This window comes from Prosopis cineraria, unplaced genomic scaffold (genome assembly GCF_029017545.1).
Source record: "Prosopis cineraria cultivar Desert tree isolate PC_DT_omini unplaced genomic scaffold, ASM2901754v1 PC11, whole genome shotgun sequence".
In the NCBI taxonomy this organism is placed as follows: Eukaryota; Viridiplantae; Streptophyta; class Magnoliopsida; order Fabales; family Fabaceae; genus Prosopis; species Prosopis cineraria.
In genome coordinates, this window is record NW_026555342.1 from 30,489,591 (window position 1) to 30,510,189 (window position 20,599).

Sequence of the window (20,599 nt, forward strand, 5' to 3'; positions counted from 1 at the left end):
CTTGCTGTGGGATTGGAGAAGTATAAAATGATGTGTGTTTTCCTAGACACACAACTTGCAATTTTGATAAGTTTGATATGCTCAACATGGAAAAATCTCCTTCCTTTGTTTTCCTGATCTTCTCACTCCATTGCTTCATATCCTCCTTAGCCTTGATTGATGCAAACATCACTACTGATAAATCTGCACTTCTTAGCCTTAAATCTTTAGTCACTTCAGATCCATATGATTCCTTATCTACTTGGTCTCTCTCTTCTTCTCCATGCAATTGGGTTGGTGTCATCTGCAATACTCGCCATGGAAGGGTTCGTTCCTTGAATCTTGGTGGCATGGATCTTAAAGGTACCATATCTCCACAATTGGGGAATATCTCATTTCTTGTTGAACTTGATCTTAGTAGCAACAGTTTTTATGGTCAAATACCAAGAGAGTTAGTTCAATTGCGTAGATTGAAACTGTTGAACTTGAGCTACAATGACTTTCATGGAGAAGTTCCAACATCGATAGGAGATTTATCCATATTGGAGTACTTAAATATTGGAAATAATAGTTTTGATGGATTTATTCCACTATCTCTATTCAATCTATCAAGGTTAGAGGTATTCGATTGGAGTTGTAATTTAATTGAAGGAATGATTCCTGTTGAGGTAGGAGGAATCAAGCGTTTGAAGATTTTACGACTTGCAGTTAACAAGCTTTCAGGAATCATTCCCCAGACAATTTCAAACTTATCGTCACTTGAATTGCTAAGTCTGTCTTATAACACTTTGTCAGGTATGTTTTGGATTATTTTTTTATACCTATATTTATTTGTGCTCTAAACTAGTCTATTTGGTTAGCATGATATATTCCCTTTAGGATCATGTGGTAGGACCTAAGTTTGTCTCGACTATTTTAGTTGGACATTTTTATGCATTTTTTCTTTCATCAATTGTTTTCAATAAATCACGTATCTGTATGAAACTGAAGCAATAGGATATTTGTTTCTTTACTACAGTGCATTCAAATAATAGCTAGCATGGGAATAATAGTCTATTCGATCATTGAAAACATTTTGAAGGGTTTTCTTTCTAAATGAGTAAAGCTTACAATGCATAGACCTAGAACATTCAATTTTAATTTGGACTATTTAAATTATATTTTAATTTTATTATTTATTACTAACTATTATTTTGTTTAAAAAAAGTTTGTAGTCAAATATTCATTTTTGTTATGTATATTATTTGCTAAAAATAAATATAATGAAATACAAACTTTAGATATAAAGAATTTATACTTAATTCGTATATGAAATGTATAAGTTATCACATTTATAACATGAGTTGGAGTTGGAGGGAAGTGTAAGCTTCTTTTCTCTTCATTTTCATCTCTTTCTTTTGTTCTTAAACCAATGTTAGATGCGAACGTTGTTTTTCCTTAATGATAATTACTAAATCCATTATAATTACACAAACCACCAAAAATCTGTGGCCTTCATTTCATAATTGAAGTTAACTATTCAAAAAGTAAGGCCATATAATGTGGCACTCATTTTTTCATTAATAATACTATTGAATTCACTCAAAAAAAGTAATAATAATATTGAATAGCTCAGTTCTAATATTGAAATTTTTGTGTTGATTTTTGTTATATCATTCTATAAAAAGAGGTATTTGTTTAAATTCTAAGGAATATGACATTTGGATTGGGACACTTCAAAGGAAGTAAGCCAATGACTTCACGGATACCCCCAAGACAATGATAGCAATGAAACCCACTACAACTTTTTTCTATTTTATATCAATTAGAAAAAAAAATTAGGTGAGTTAAGTCTTCAATAATCGAGAACTTAAGATTTAGGATATGCTTTATAACTCCAAAAGTACTTTCACATATATTTACATGTTAACATCTACTAAGGATCTCACATCCATGACCTACTTTAAATATGTTTCTTTATAAGATAAAGGTTTTATTTTTATCAACTAGAAAAATAATCTTCATTGGCCTATGTATGTTGATACCCTATATAGGACTTAATTAGTTAGTAACAAATTCAATTTCTGAAAATAATTATATTTCTTAACATTGTGAGCTTTATTTTCTAAGGATGGATTTGCTCATTAAGTATAAATTTTGCTTTTTGAATCTTGTGTCAGTAAAAATGCATATAACTACCCCTCTCATCTCTAACATAAAACACATGCAACACTAGATTGAGAAAGTATTAATATTGTAAACATGAATAAAAGAATGCATACTTTAGAAAATTCTTCCTTATGCTTATTCTATATTGCTTCTAATAGTTTAAGCTGAAGATATTTTCATTCCTGAAATATAAGCTAGTTTGTCTAAACTATCAAATTAAATATTTTGCATTTTTTAGATGAAATTTCTTCATTTCTTTGGAACATACCTTCTTTAAGAGAGGTTAACTTGGGAGGGAATCATTTAAATGGAAATTTTCCCCAAAAAATTATATTTGAGTACCAACTCATTTACAAGTATGCACATTTGTGTGTGTGTGTGTTTTTTTCCCCCCAAAGTAATTATGAATAAAATGTCAATTAGCTCTGGATTAGAATATTAGATTAACTATTTAATCCCAAAGCAATTATGGTTAAAATGATATATAATTATATATGATATAAAGAATTATGTTTGGATGCTATTACATATATGTCCCTATCCGTATATGTACATGGTTTGGGCTGTTGGCTGTTGAAGCAAATGATGTTTGTTTTTCTTCCTAATCTCTTGGATAGAAATAAATTTGAAATGAAATCATTTTGTTTACACATATTTTGACAACACGCACTCACATAATGGTGAAATAAAAATTTTAAATCAGTTACATATTTGTGGAAATTTTTTTGAATGCGAAAAGTAACTTTACATCTTTAAAAGGATTATATTTAATTTAAAGAATTTTATTACATATAGATGACAATAAGCTTTTAAGAATGTTTAATGTTGATGATTTGTAATATCAACATTATTTATTTTCACTATAATGATATAATTTGATAGAGATAATAGAAAAAGGATCACTAAGATTTTGATGCCTCTGTCTTGTCCATAGTTGCCAAACTCTCAAGTTGACTCTACAAGTTTAACATTTTTACATTTCTAGCTTACAAAATCATGTCAATTCACTTATAAACTCAGAGTAGATACAAATTTGGTTAAACTCACGAGTTTACTATTTTTATATTTTTAACTTACAAAATTATATCAACTAATTCATAAACTCGGACTAGATGCAAGCTTGGTTAAACTTATTAAGCTTGTCAATTTTTTTTAGTTGAGCGAATTAATTATATACTATGAAGAATTTAATTTATAAAAGTTATAAGATCTGTTTCAAAGAAAAAAATTAAAATGCAAAAACTAATATTAATAGAAAAAGAAAACAAAAATATCAAAAATAAGTTCTCCTCTTTTAAAATTGTTATGTCTTGTATATGGTAATTTATCAATGTATATGGGTTTATTTTAATAATTTACATTTTTAATATATTTAAATTAAATCATAATCATATTTTAATGGCTATTTGTTAATAGAGGTAAACTCTTACGAGTTTACGATCCGAGTTTAAGATACGAGTTTACATTCTTATTACAAGTTTACTTAAACTCGTGAGTTTAACAACCTTGGTCTTGTCTCTTATTTTTTATTTTTCCTTCATTTTCTTTTCACATGCAACTTCTCTTGTTTTTTTGTTTTTTGTTTTACCAATAACTGTAATTATATTCATGATCTGTCTGTATATATGGATGAGTTTTGAATTTTCGTTTCTAATATATAGGCTCTCACCAATATACTAAAAAAGCTTTTCCTGTTTTGTTTTCAATTTTGCTATCACATTTCATGTTGTCAAATGCATTTTAAATATGCAAGTAATTTGTCACTTGTATAGAAATAAAAATATTTATTCTTTATTCCATAAAAATATTTAGCTTTTAACAAACAAAAAATCACATATACATAGTAAAAGAAAATAAAATGGTGATAGTATTATTTATGTATATTGCTTGATGTAACTTCATGGGAAATAATAAAATTTTTTAATAAATATAATTCCAGTTATACCATAACAAGATTGACACTTTACTATTTATCATTACTTCTGATCTTATCTTATAAAAAAATTACTTCTAATCTTATATCAATATTAATTATTGTATAAAAAGCTTAAATTTTTTAAAAGTAATAACCAGATCATTTCAATGCAAGCCCACGTATCCCAAGCCCAATCATAATTTTTTTTTGGGCCAAATTCCAGTCCGTTAGTATTTGCCTTACACTTCAAATTCATATATCATTAAACACTTATTTCATTTTTTTTCCAAGAATTGTATATATTAATTAATTAATTTATTTCATTATTAAAACTTATAGTAGAGGAATTAAATATACAAAAATATATATAAATAAATATACAAAATAAATTTAAAATTATAATATCAGAATTGAAATTTTAAAACTAAAAAGAAATCTGTTCAACCATATCTTGCTCGCTCAAACCACTCTTCTTTTCATTTAAAAAAAATTAATTTTTAATAATTTCAAAACCTACATACTCTAAAATTAAGATTAACAAAACAAAATGGTACACGAACCTACATACTCCGTCTAAATTGGTGCTGAATAACAACCTATCCAATAACATTAAAAACAAACAAACAAACAAACAAACACAAAACGCTGAAATTAATAACAAAGTACATAAACGAGATATTCGCAATACTCAACAAACAAATAAAATTCATCATTATAATTTATTTGGGTTTAGAAAGGAACTGTGCTAAATTTTTAATTCCAAAATTATGCTTGGTGAAATTTTAATAATACTTTTCAAATTAAAGTTTTTCTTATAATAATTATTCAATAATTATTTAATTTGAAATTAAAAATTTGGGAGATAATAAATAGAGAAAATACTGAAAAAAGGTCAAATAAATAAACAATGATGAGGAGAGAGAAAAATATAAAGTTAAAATGAATAGGAGAGAAAGTAACAACAATAATCATTTTCCAGGTTAAGTTGTTGGTGACAAATTTTCAGGAGTAATTTCAACAAGAATTTCCAACTTATCTTCACTTGAGTTATTTAATTTGTCTTAGAACAATTTAGATTATTTTTAACATATATAATTGTCTTTGTTCTGAACTTGTCAATTTGGTTTGCTTGCTATAACCCTTCAAGGACCACGTAGAGGAATTTGGGTTTGTCTCAATTGTTTTCTTCTTCTTCTTCTTCTTCTTCTTCTTTTTAATTTTTTGATATTTTTATGCATGTTCTTCTTTTTACTTTGCAACATTTTTATCTTTTTAGAAAATTTTTCATCCAATTTTCTGCTATTATTATTAATCCAAACGGATAAAAAGGGTCATTTATCTTTGAATGTAATAATATTGTTTATATGTATTGCCATAGAGGAATCTAGGTTTGTCTCAATTTCTTTTTTTTTTATTTATGTAGATTTCTTTTTATGTTTTGCCAGCATTTTTTTATTTTCATGTATATTTAAGTTAATATAGTCACAACATGGGAAAATAATACTGTTATAACGATAGTCCGAACAGATCTAAAACCAATGATTAAAAATAAATGTTTACTGTTCTTTCATTAAAAACTTTGTTAATGGTCTGTTTTTCATTACAAAAAAATGAGTAACCCTTACAAGGCACAAATTTGGAACATTTTATTTTGATTTGGATAATTTAAATTTCATTTTAATTTTAATTTCTAAAAAGCTTGTTGTTAGCAAAACTGATTTTTTTTAAGAGACTCCCAACAAATGTGTTTTGATACGAATGATGAAACGCAATGGCCAAATTAGATTTCAATGTTTTTCTTTGATTTTTTGTACCATAGTTAATTGAAGGAACTTAGAATCTAATTTCTTGAATGAGTCGAATACGTCTTACAAGATATATAGGAATTTGCCAAAAATAATTAATTCACCAAATCTGAAAAGATAACATTAATAAATCTAAATTAAATTCTTCTAATTTCGTATATCCTGTGATATGAATAATAAACTGAACTGAAGCATAAAACAGTGTAATGGGCCTAATATGTTATCCTACATATCCAAATAATTTATTCATGGTAATTTCTGTTTTAAAATAGTTGTAGTTGTGTTTAATCATTTGGAATATATTTGTGTTTTTTCCATACTATATTTGTCTTTATTTTATAAAAATATAAAATTGTTACTTACATGCTCTTTTTTCTCCTTCCTAATTTTTCAAGGGGACATTCCCAATGAGATTGGTGATCTTTCACAACTAAAGACATTGTATCTTGGAGCGAATCAGCTTGTTGGTTCTATACCATCTTCATTATTTAACAGTTCAATATTGCAACACATTGAACTTGGAGGAAATCAATTATCAGGTAAGAGTTTTAATTATAAGATTGTCTTAAATTCTATTTTACATTTTGGTAAGACACTAGTGAATATTGATAATTCTGCTAGATTACTTTTAAAGGAATGAAATATGATGCTTTATATGTTAGTTAGCTCTGGATTAGATTAACTAATCCCAAAGATAATATGAATAAAGTGACATATATGATATATAGAAGTGTAAAAGTGAGGTGAAAGTGAAGAAAGAATTTTTAATTGGGATGGAAACATTCCAAAATCTATAAGCCAAGTGTGCTAATTCGTTCACTGGTATACCCATATCCATATGGGTGTGTAACATCTCAAATGGAAATAAATTTGAGATAATATATCCTTTAGGTTTTTATCATTCCATTTGTTGTCCATGGTTTTATCATGAGATTTATATGTGTATGTTCACGACACACACTTATTATGATGAAATAAAATGTTAATTCAATTATGTTTGTAGAAAACATCAAGTAATTGCACAAGATTTGTAATATTTATATTTGTTTCCACTATAATGATATTATTTGATAATATAAAAACAATATAATGGACAGTTTGGATTCTGATTCTTCCCTCTTGCCTTTTATTTTTTATTTTTCCCTGCATTTTCTTTTCAAAGCAAGTTTTCTTTTTCTTTTCCGTTTTTTTTACAAATATAGAAAATAACTTGAAAGGTATTAACTTTAATTATATCCATGATACGCCTATATACATGAATGTGTTTTGAATTTTTGGCTCTAATATATAGGTTTCTAGCAATATATACTTAAAACAGGCTTTTCCATGTTTCTAATCTTATTTTTTCTATGACGTTTTATTTTGCCAAATTCACTTTAACATATACTTTGTCTCTTGTGTTGCTAGAAAAATGGTGATAGTAGTGTTTAATATATTAATTCTTGATGTAATATAATGATTATTAATATAAATTTAATAAATATAATGACAATTATATCATAACAAGATTGATACTTTACAATTTGTTTTTTGATAAGCTGACACTTCACTATTTTATCATTACTTCTAATCTTATATCAATAATTACTGTATAAAAAAACTTAAATTTTTATTAGTCAATCTTCTATGAAATTTGTTATTTTGGGCTAGATTATTTAGAATTTGTTTAAAGCAAATCTTCTAAACTATAGTATTTAAGGGTATGTTTGGTTGGGGGGAGGAGAGGGGAGAAGAGCGCTCCCCTCCTTTGGTTAGGTGGAGGGGAGCCCCTCCCCTCCCTTCCAAAACCTCTCCCCACCCCTCCCTTCCCTCCTCTCCTCTCACCTCCTCTTTCCTTTCTTTGAATCAAACAGACCCTAAATGTAAGCCCACATATCGTGAGTCCAACTATCACATTTTTTGGCACATTAGTTTTTCCCTCACACATAGATTAATTCATATTTTTGTTTTTTTATTTATTTCATAAGTTTTAAAGAATTGTATATTATAAGTATTTCATTAAAATTATTTTTTTATTTTTTAAAATTTATAACAGAGGAGTTAAAAAATTTATAATAGACAAAGACATGTAAACAAACAAAATGGTGAACAAACGTACATATACCACAATGTATCCTATAACAGTAAAGAAAACAAACAAAACTCTGAAATTAATAACAAACTACATAAACGATATATTCTCAATACTCAAAAAATAAATAAAATACATCATTTTAATTCATTTGAATTTAGAGAGGAACCGCCCTACATGTTGAATTCCAAAATTATACTTTATTAAATAATACATTTCAAATTAAAAAAAAGTAAATAGGACAAATATTGAAAATGAAGTTAAATAAATAAAGAAAGATGAGTATAGAGAAAAATATAAAGTTTAAATGAATAGGACAGAAAAGAAAAAAAAAGATATATCATTTTAGAAGTTAAGTTGTGGGAAACCAATTTTCAGGAGTGATTTCAACAGAAATTTCCTACTCTCTGTGGTAGAAATAAATTTGAAATAAGATCATTTTGTTTTCACGCACACATACATATTTTGAAGACACATGCTCATCTAATGGTTAAATAAAATTTTAAATCAGTTATATTTGTGGAAACTTTTCCAAATGCAAAAAGTAAATACACATCTTTAAAAGCATTATATTTTAAAGGATTTTATTACTTACAGGTGACAATAAACTTTCAGGAATGTTGAATTATGATGATTAAGACCACTTGAAATTTGATGCTTTTCTCTTGCCTTTTATTTTCATTTTTTATACATACTTTTCTGAAGGCAAGTTTTGTTTTTGTTTTTTTAACACATGTAGAAAATAATTGGAAGGCATTAACTTTAACTATATCCAAGATATGCCTACATACCGGTAGAAAACAAGTCGTAAGGCTTTTTCCAGTTCTTGTTTTTAATTTTTTTATCACATTTCATGTCATCAAATGCATTGTAAATATGTATGTACTTTATCATTTGTATTTCTAGAAAAATATTTATTTTGTATCAATAAAAATTATTTAATTTAAAAAACAAAAAAATCTCATATACATAGTAAAATAAAAAAAATGGTTATAGTATTATTTACATATGTTGCTTGATGTGAGAAATAATATAAATTTAATAAATATAATTCCAGTTATATCATAACAAGATTGACATTATATGTTATCATTAATTTTAATCTTATATCAATAATGGCTGAAAAAAAAAGCTTAAATTGTTTAAAAGTAAATCTTCTAACCATAGCATTTTAATGTAAGTCTACATATCCTAAGACCAAAAGAAAAGTAAGCCTACATATCTAGGCCCAATAATCACATCTTTTGATCCATTAATCTTGCCTCATACCTCAGGTCCATATACAATCACTAAACATTTTTTTTATCATGGTTAATGAAGGTACTTAGAATCTAATATCTTGAACAAGTCGAATAAATCTTAGGAATATATAGGAATTTGGGAAAAATAATTAATCCACCAAATCTGAAAGGATAACAGTAATAAATTTAAATTTAATTATTTTAATTTCATATATTCTGTGATATTAAACAAAATCAACTATACTTATTTCATTGAAACATTTTTATCTTTAAAACATATAACAGATGAATTAAAAATTTCATAATAGACAAAGACATATAAATAACTATAGAAAATCAATTACAGATTACATTTTAGGAATTGAATCAAAATTTTAAATTCAACTAAGAAAAAAAAGCTTGTTCAACCATATCTTGGGCTCAAAAATTACCACTATTCCTCCAAAAAAAAACCAAGTTAGATAGTAATCATTTTAAAATAAACAAAAAATTGGTAGACTGACCTATCTATATCACAACATATCCCATGACAATAAAGAAAACAAGCATAAAACTCTATGAAATTAAATAACATAGTACATATTACTAACGTATGAGATATTCTCAATAATCAACAATAAATAAAATGTATCATGTAATTCATTTGGGTTTAGAGTGAAACTGTGCTACATGTTTGGATTCTAATTCTTCTCTCTTGCCTTTTATTGTTCATTTTTCCACTGCATTTTTCTTTTCAAAGGCAGTTTTCTTTTCTTTTCTTTTTACAAATATAGAAAACAACTTGGAAGATATTAACTTTAATTATATCCATGACATGTCTATATACATGGATCTGTTTTAAATTTCTAGCTCTAATATATAGGTTTCTAGCAATACATATTTAAAATTGGCCTTTCTTGTTTCTGTTCTTATTTTTTTCTATGACGTTTCACTCACTTGCCAATTCATATGCAAAGTAAAATAAAACAAAATGGTGATATTAGTGTTTACATATATTAATGCTTGATGTGATGAGAATTAACATAAATCTAATAAATATAAATGTCCATTATATCATAACAAGATTGACGCTTTACTTTTTTTTTTTGATAAGCTAACACTTTACTATTTTGTCATTACTTTTAATCTTATATCAATAATTACTATATAAAAAACTTAAATTCTTTAAAAGTAAATCTTCTATTTTTTAAGCTGGATTCTCTAAAATTTGTTTAAAGCAAATCTTTTAAATCATAGCACTTCAATGGAAGCCCATATATTCCAAGCCCAATTATCACATATTTTGGCACATTAGTTTTTCCCTCACATACATATTTGTTCATAGTTGTACTTTTTTCATTTTTTTCATATTTTCCCAAGAATTGTATATTATAAGTACTTTGTTAAAAATATTTTTAAAAACTTATAATAGAGGAATTAAAAAAATTATAATAGACAAAGATATATAAACAAAACAGAATGGTTAAAAAACTACATATGTCTCAACATATCCTGTAAAAGTAAAGAAAACAAACACAAAACTCTGAAATTAATAACAAAGTACATAAATGATATATACTCAATACTCAGAAAATAAATAAAATACATAATTTAATTCATTTTTTATTTAGAGTAGAACGGCCCTACATGTTTAATTATTCAAAGATTAAACTTTGTGGAATTAAATAATACATTTCAAATTAGAAAGAAGTTAAATAGGATAATCACAAGCCCCAATCACTACTTTTATTTAAGAAATCACAACTTTTGTTTTGTAAATTGCAAGAGTTGAACAAGAATTGTCAAGTGTGATTTCTATTATTGAAAAACAAACCCCAATCACAACTTTTGTTTAAAAAATAATAACTTTTTCTCTGTGAATTACAAGAATTATACAAGAAGTACAATTTGAGTACAATTTGTCAAGTGTAATTTATTATTGGAAAACAAGTTCTCTAAATAACAAATCTCATTCACAACTTTTGTTTAAAGATTCACAACTTTTATTTAATGAATCACAAAATTGAACAAGAAATCACAATTAGTCATTCAGGGTAAAATGATCTTTTCAATTTAAAATTTATTAACAAAGAGGTCTTTAAGGAATTCAATAAAATTATGGCATTTTGAGAGATCAGATTGTCATTTATATAATTTAAAAGGATTTTATTGTCATCTTCCCATTTTTGTATGATTAAATAAGGTTTATATCAAGATAACATTAAATTACAGACTAGTTTGGAGTTGTATTTTTCTTATTTATTATATATAAACAAAAACATATCTAAATACGTTAAAGAAATCAATTACAAATTATAATAATGAATTTAAAAAAAATTAAGTGACATCCAAAAACGTGACGTTACGTTCTCATTTTTAATACCTGTGTTTTGTAATTGGAAGCAATAAGATTTAGCTGAAATGGAATTTGAAATCCAAGAATTAAAATTTTGTCAAAAATATCATCAAGTTACAGTTCATTGAGTAATTTTAGAATTTTTGCTGAATTTGAAAAAATCATAACTAAATCTAGAGAATTTGTAAGAGGATGATCTAAAATTTTATTGAAATGTATTTAAGCCCTTTACCTCAAACAAATATAGTTATGGCTTTTACTAATGCCAGACAATACAGTTTATTGCTTTTCTAAACTTGCCCTGTTTTTTGGACAGAATCTGTACCTTAAATGTAAAAATTCATAGCTCATTATACAAAATGATTTGACATGATTCTTGACTCATTTTAAATCTTGTCGAGCCTTCTAAAAATGAAAAAATAAGAAACGGGACTTTAATTGGGCCAACTGATGCATTTAATACATTCACTTAAGTTGCTCTGTTTTCATGACTGATTCTGACCTTTCACTTAGAAAATTAATAACTCACGCTACAGAGCTGAAATTGATTCGGTTTTGAACTTTCTAGAAATCTTGGGATGCCTATATTATGCATACAAATTATCAGAGTCAAAAGAGTCCATTTACTGTAACATTTTAACGACACAGTAACAGACCTTTGGAAATCAAGCATCAGAACAATATGATACTTGTGAGACGCTTAAATCGAAGATCCAAGAAATTTCTATAGCTTGAATTCATGCTTTATCTCTCTAGACATATAAAGGATGGATATTATTAATTTTTAGTGAATTTATATAACTCAAATAAATTAACATGTTATTAAAAATATAAGTCTCCAACTTGGCAATCAAGTTCCATTTACTTAAGATTGAGACATAAAGTCTCAATAACAAGATAACCATTCCACATAGCATGGTCCATTCAAATATTGAACATAACTAGCAAGTATTGCATGAAGCACATGTAAGTCTTAAAACGATGTCATAAAAAATATAAAATCTCTGTTAGATAGTATCTCGTGACACTCTCTTCACAGGAAGAGTATTGTGGCAAAGTAATTTTGATGGTACATTTAATTCTCTCATAAAGATATATATATATATATAATATGGTATCTGCTTATTCTCTCTCTCTAGTTTATACATTATATTTTTTGAAATCTTAGAAGATGTCATGCTGTCAATTAAAAGATTTTAAAGCTTTTAGTTTACTTTTATTATTAATATTATTTTTTATTCTTTTTAGACACCTATATCTTTTTAGTGTTAAAAAGCATTGTGAGAGCTTCTCTCATAAAATGAAAAAGTCAGATTATTTTTTTTTTTTTTTACAAAGATAAAATGTAAGATGTTTAATTAAAATGTTCAAACTCGTCCATATTTTAATCAAACTCATGAAAATCTCATTTCTTTTCCTTCTCCAATAATTTTGTGCTCATTTCTTCTTCCCTTCTCCAATAATTTTGTGCATGGCATGAGGTATAAAATCTGGTTAAATTATTATTTATTTAATAAATAAAATATCATAATTAATGTTATACAACGGGGGATATGTGGCTATGTGCTGATGTGCAAACATAGAAGTGGCACATTGAATGGTCCAGGTTCCGGGGTTCGGCGATGAGTAATGAGCATTCCTTAGAAAATATATCAAAAATTAAAATAAATATATTTGATGCATTTGAATTAAAAAACATGAAATTGAAAAAATATACACGTTCATTAATTATTCATGAAGAATCTAGCAGTGATTGCGTGACGGGCACTTGGGTGGATGGTGGTGGGCGAGTGCCGTTCTTGTCATTTTACAATCATAACATGTTAGAACTTAGAAGGGTCCAAATTTACCACTTTCTGTACATCCATTTATTTAGAATAAGATTACTAATGTTGATTAAATTACGTTGAATAGTATGTGGTGTATGAATAAATTATCTAATAAATAAAATGATCAAGGGTTCAAATTCTAGTTCTTACGTACCTAGAGAGCAAGTTAATTTGGAATGATCTACATTTACTTGGGAAAAATTAGTTTATGCTACCTATTAAAAAGCATTGTGAGAGCTTCTGTTAGAAAGCTTTCACTGTCTATTATGATGCATGCTTTAATGTACCCGTCAAATTAATCTACACATGCAGTGCTTATTCTATACTGCCTCCAATAGCTTAAATGGAAGATATTTTCATCCCTAAAGCATAAGCTAGTTTGTCTAAATGATTAAATAATTAAATATTTTCTTTTTCTTAGGTGAAATTCCTTCATTTCTTGGAGCATGTCTTCTTTAAGAGAGGTTAACCTTGGAGGGAATCATTTAAATGGCAATTTGCCAGAAGAAATGTGTCATCAACTCCCTTTGCTGGAAATCTTGGCTGTTGATAGCATAATTATTTAGAGGGAATCTTCCAAAATCAATAAGTAACTGCACATCTTTAGAAAGATTATATTTGGACTACAACTCATTTACAGGTATGCACTTGTGTACATGTTGTGTTTTCCCCAAAGTGGTTTATGAATAAAATGTGAATTAGCTCTGGATTAAAATATTAGATTATTTAATTCCAAAGTGATTATGGATTAAATAACATATATGATATGAAGAATTAAACTTTGGTGCTATTACATATATGTCCCCATACATAGATGTATGTGATTGGGCTGTTGGGGTGAATGGGTGCTTGTTTTTCTTCCTAATCTATTGGATATAAATAAATTTAAAATGAGATCATTTTTTTTACGCATACATATATTTTGACGAGACACAGACTTACGTAATGGTGAAATAACATTTAAATCAGTTATATTATGGAAACTTTTTTCCAAATACAAAGGTAACTACACATCCTGGAAGGATTATATTTTAAAGGATTATATTACTTACAGTGACAATAAACTTATAGGAATGTTTAGTTTTGATGATTGGTAAATCTACGTTATTTGTTTTCACTATAATGATATAATTTGATTGGGATAATAGAAAGGACCACTTGGATTTTGATGCTTATCTCATGCCTTTTATTTTTCATTTTCCCCAACATTTTTCTTTCGAATGCCATTTTTCTTGTTTTGTACCAGTAAGTTTAATTATATTCATGATATATCTACATACGTGGATGAGTTTTGAATTTTTGTTTCTAATACACACTTTTACCAATATACTAAAAGAAGCTTTTCTTGTTTTTGTTTTTTAATTTTGCTACCACATTTCATGTTGTCAAATGCATTGTAAATATGTATGTACTTTGTCACTTGTATAGCAGTCAAAATATTTAACTCTTAACAAACAAAAAAATCTCATATACATAGTAAAAGAAAATAAAATGGTGGGTAGTATTATTACCTAGATTGCTTGATGTGACTTCATGAGAAATAACAAAAAATTAATAAATATAACTCCAATATACCATAACAACATTGACATTTTATTATGTATCATTACTTATAATCTTATATCAATAATTACTGTATCAAAGCTTAAATTTTTTTAAAAGTAAATCTTCTAACCATAGCATTTCAATGTAAGCCTACATGTCCCTAGCCCAATCATTACATCTTCTTGTCCCTTATTATATATGATACCAGAGTTAATAACATCGATAATTTTTGTAAGAATGTGTAAATTTAATATTGAACTTACGTTAAAATACGGACAAGTTTGGAGTTGTATTTTCTTATTTATTATATATAAACAAAAAAATACTTAAATACATTAAGAAATCAATTACAAATTATAATAATGAAATTTTAAAAAAATTAAATGACACCCAAAAACGTGACGTTACATCCTCGTTTTCAACACCTTTTGTTTTGTAATTAGAAGCAATATGATTTGGCTGAAATGGAATTTTGAAATCCAAGAATTAAAATTTGTAAAAAAATCATTGAGTGAACAGTTCATTGAGTAAGTTTAGAATTTTTACTGAACTTTAAAAAAAATCATAACTAAATTTAGAGAATTTGTATGAGGATGATCTAAAATTTTATTGAAATCTATTATAAGCCTTTACCTCAAACAAATATACTTGTGGCTTTTTTACTAATTCCAAACAATACAGTTTACTGCTTTTCTAAACTTGCTCTGTTTCTTGGACAGAATCTGTGCTTTAACCGTAAAAATTCATAACTAATTATACAAAACTGATTTTGACATGATTCTTCACTCAATTAAAACCTTGACGATACCTCTAGATCAGAAAAATAAGAAACAGGACTCTGATTGGGCCAACTGATACATTTATTACATTCACTTAAGTTGCTCTTTTTCAAGACTGATTCTACCTTTCAATGCTAAAAATAACAAGCCCTAGTCACAACTTGTTTAAGGAATCACAACTTTTTTTTTTTTGGTAAATTGCAAGAGTTAACAAGAAATTAGTTGTCAAGTGTAATTTCTATTATTAAAAAACAACCCCAATCATAACTTTTGCTCTATGAATTATAAAAATTAAAAAAGAGAGTACAATTTGTTAAGTGTAATTTTATTATTAAAAAATAAGTTCTCAAAATAACAATCTCATTCACAACTTTTGTTTAAAGATTTACTTTTATTTAAAGAATCGCAAAAATTGAACAAAAAATTACAACTTGTCATTAAAGGTAAAATGGTCTTTTCAATTTAAAATTTATTAACAAAGAGGTCTATAGGAGCTTTAGTAGAATTATGACACTTTGAGATATCAGATTGTCAGTTATATAATTCAGAGGGATTTTATTGTCATTTTTCCATTTTTGTATGATTGAATAAGTTTTATATCAAAATAACATTAAATTGCAGACAAGTTTGGAGTTGTATCTTTCTTATTTATTATATATAAAAAACATATTTAAATACATTAAAGAAAACAATTACAATTATAATAACGAAACTAAGAAAAAATTAAATGACACCCAAAAACGTGACGTTACATCCTAATTTTTAACACCTTTGTTTTGTAATTAGAAGCAATATGATTTCACGTTACATTATATTCTTTGAAATCTTAGAAGATTTCACGCTGTCAATTAATAGATTTCACAAAGCTTTTATGTTTAATTCGATTATTATACATTATTTTTTATTCTTTTTAAGACACCTATATCTATTTAGTGTTTAAAAAGCATTGTGAGAGCTTCTCTCATAAAAATGGAAAAGTCAGATTAATTTTTCTTTTTGCAAAGATAAAATGTAAGATGCTCAGTTAAAATGTTCAAACTCGTCCATATTTTAATCAAACTCATGAAAAATCTCATTTCTACTTCCCTTCTCCAATAATTTTGTGCACAGCATAAGGTATAAATCTGATTAAATTTTTATTTATTTATAAAATAAAAAATATCATAATTAATGTTCTAGCAATGGGGAATACGAGGCTACGTGCTGACGTGCAAACATTGAAGTGGCACATTGAATGGTCCAGGTTCCGGGGTTCAGCGATGAGTAGTGAGCGTTGTTTAGAAAATATATTAAAAAATTGAAATTAATATATTGGACGTGATGCTAAATAATAAACCATGAAATTGGAAAAAAAATTACATGTCATTAATTATTCAGGAGGGAGAAGAAGAAGGAGGAGAAAGAATCCAGCAGACGGCACTTGGTGGATGGTGGTGGGCGGGTGCCGTTCTTGTCGTTTTAGAGATCATAACATGTTAGAACTTAGAAGGGTCCAAATTTACGATTTTCGTACATCCATTTATTTAGAATAAGATTACTAATGTTGATTAAATTACGTTGAATAGTATGTGCGTGTGATAATAAATTATTTATTAAATAAAATGATCAAGGGTTCAAATTCTGGTTCCTACGTGCCTAGAGAGCAAGTTAATTTGGAATGATCTACTTTTACTTGGGAAAGATTAGTCTTTGCTACCTATTAAAAAGCATTGTGAGAGCTTCTGTTAAAAAGCTTTCGCTGTCTATTATTACGCATGCTTTTAATGTACCCCTCTCCAACAGTTTAAACGGAAGATATTTTCATTCCTGAAACATAAGCTAGTTTGTCTAAACGATTGAATAAATTAAATATTTTTCCTTTTTTAGGTGAAATTCCTTCATTTCTTTGGAGCATGCCTTCTTTGAGGGAGGTTAACCTTGGAGGGAATCATTTAAATGGCAATTTGCCAGAAGAAATGTGTCATCAACTCCCTTTGCTGGAAATCTTGGCTGTTGAAGATAATTATTTAAAGGGAAGCATTCCAAAATCAATAAGTAACTGCACATCTTTGAAAGAATTATATTTGGAGTCCAACTCATTTACAGGTATGCACTTGTGTACATATGTGTGTTTTTCCCAAAGTGATTATGAATAAAATGTGAGCTAGCTTCATATTAGAATATTAGATTATTTAGTTCCAAAGTTATTGTGGATTAAATCACACATATGATATAAAGAATTATACTTTGGTGCTATTACATATATGTCCCTACACATAGACGTATGTGATTGGGCTGTTGGGGTGAATGGGTGCTTGTTTTTCTTCCTAATATATTGGATATAAATAAATTTGAAATGAGATCATTTTGTTTACACACATATGTTTTGATGAGACAGACTTACGTAACGGTGAAATAAAATTTTAAATCAGTTATAGTATGGAAACTTTTTCCAAATGCAAAAGGATTATATTTTAAAGGATTTTATTACTTACAGGTGACAATAAACTTATAGGAATGTTTAATTTTGATGATTTGTAATATCTACGTTATTTGATTTCACTATAATGACATAATTTGATTGGGATAATAGAAAGGACCCCTTGGACTTTGATGCTTATCTCATGCCTTTTTTTTTTCATTTTCCCTACATTTTCCTTTCGAATGCAATTTTTCTTGTTTTTTACCAGTAAGTTTAATTATATTCATGATATATCTACATACGTGGATGAGTTTTGAATTTTTGTTTCCACTGCACATGCTTTTACCAATATACTAAAGCAAGCTTTTCTTGTTTTTGTTTTTAATTTTGCTATCACATTTCATGTTGTCAAATGCATTGTAAATATGTATGTACTTTGTCACTGTGTAGCAATGAAAATATTTAACTTTTAACAAACAAAAAATCTCATATACATAGTAAAAGAAAATAAAATGGTGGGTAGTATTATTTACCTAGATTGCTTGATGTGACTTCATGAGAAATAACAAAAATTAATAAATATAACTCCAATTATACCATAACAAGATTGACATTTTACTATGTATCATTACTTATAATCTTATATCAATAATTACTGTGTAAAAATCTTAAATTTTTTTAAAAGTAAATCTTCTAACCATGGCATTTCATTGTAAGCTCTTATATCCCAAGCTCAATCATTACATCTTGTTCTGTATTATACATGATACTAGAGTTAATAACATTTTATAGTTTTTGTAACAATGTGTAAGTTTAATTTTAAACTTACATTAAACTACAGATAAGTTTGGAGTTGTGCATTTTCTTATTCATTATATGTAAATTTTATTATATATATCATTAAAACAATTATATTTGGATTTGGATGGTAACTCATTTGCAAGGATGTACTTGATTATACTTATGTTTTCTTTTCTTTTAATCTCTTTTTCGAAATGGAGTATATCGAAAATAGAATTTTGCATTTCATTACTTCATTCATAATTTCATGTTGTTTATTAATATTAAAATGGAGTAAATCTAATATGCCATTACTTTTATTTTTAAATTTTATGCGTCTCCTGTGAACTTTATTTTTATACTTTTGTTTCTTTATCAGTTTAACTTATTTTTTTAAAATTTTTTATCTTGCGAAATAATTAAATCATGAGGTTAAAACAAGCATTACTTAAAATTATTTTTTTTATATTTAACATAATTGTTAGACTTATTCTTAGACATACTAGATTTAATGATAATGATAATTTTGTAGGAAAAATGACTATAAAATCCCTCTGAATTATATAAAAAACAAGTTGGTCCCTCAAAATGTCATAATTCCAATGAAATCCCCAGGAACCTCTATGTCAGTAAATTTTAAAGTGAAAAGATCATCTTTCCCTTACTAAAAATAATAAGCCCTTGTCACAACTTGTTTAAGGAATCACAGCTTTTTTTTGGGTAAATTGCAAAAGTTAAAAAGAAATTACTTGTCAAGTGTAATTTCTATTATTAAAAAATAAACCCCAATTATAACTTTTGCTCTATGAATTACAAAAATTAAACAAGAAAGTACAATTTGTTAAGTGTAATTTTTATTATTAAAAAATAAGTTCTCAAAATAACAAATCTATTCACAACTTTTGTTTAAAGATTCACTTTTATTTAAAAAAATTGCAAGAATTGAACAAAAAATTACAACTTGTCATTAAGGGTAAAATGGTATTTTCAATTTAAAATTTATTAACAAAGAGGTCTATAGGAGCTTCAATAGAATTATGACATTTTGAGATATCAGATTGTCATTTATATAATTCAGAGAGATTTTATTGTCATTGTTCCATTTTTGTGTGATTGAATAAGTTTTATATCAAAATAACATTAAATTGCAGACAAGTTTGGAGTTGTATTTTCTTATTTATTATATATAAAAAAACATATTTAAATACATTAAAGAAAACAATTACAAATTATAATAATGAAACTAAAAAAAAAATTAAATGACACCCAAAAACGTGACGTTACATCCTCATTTTTAACACCTTTGTTTTGTAATTAGAAGCAATATGATTTGGCTGAAATGGAATTTGAAATCCAATAATTAAAATTTGTAAAAATCATCATCAAGTTACAGTTCATTGAGTAAGTTTAGAATTTTTGCTAAACTTTAAAAAATCATAACTAAATCTAAAGAATTTGTATGAGGATGATCTAAAATTTTATTAAAATCTATTTAAGCCCTTTACCTCAAACAAATATAGTTATGGCTTTTACTATTGCCAAACAATATAGTTTATTGCTTTTCAAAACTTGCTCTGTTTCTTGGACAGAATCTGTACCTTAACTGTAAAAATTCATAACTAATTATACAAAATTGATTTTGACATGATTCTTGGCTCATTTTAAACCTTGACGATACCTCTAGATGAGAAAAATAAGAAAGAACTTTAATTGGGCGAACTGATACATTTAATACATTCACTTAAGTTGCTCTGTTTTCAAGACTGATTCT

The 20,599-nt window shown here is 26.6% G+C and overlaps 1 protein-coding gene across 2 annotated transcripts in view; it reads left to right on the forward strand.

The window, feature by feature from the left end:
* Positions 1 to 20,599, forward strand: part of LOC129287199 (receptor-like protein 34) — a 29,445-nt gene continuing 8,846 nt past the window's right edge. The window contains exons 1-4 of one of the 2 annotated variants that reach the window (XM_054923390.1): positions 1 to 342; positions 449 to 774; positions 6,243 to 6,386; positions 17,514 to 17,732. In XM_054923390.1, coding sequence (XP_054779365.1) covers positions 633 to 774; positions 6,243 to 6,386; positions 17,514 to 17,732 — 505 coding nt within the window. In that variant the 5' untranslated portion in view covers positions 1 to 342; positions 449 to 632. The remainder of the gene's footprint in view (positions 343 to 448; positions 775 to 6,242; positions 6,387 to 17,513; positions 17,733 to 20,599) is intronic. The other variant, XM_054923389.1, reaches the window with a different exon arrangement.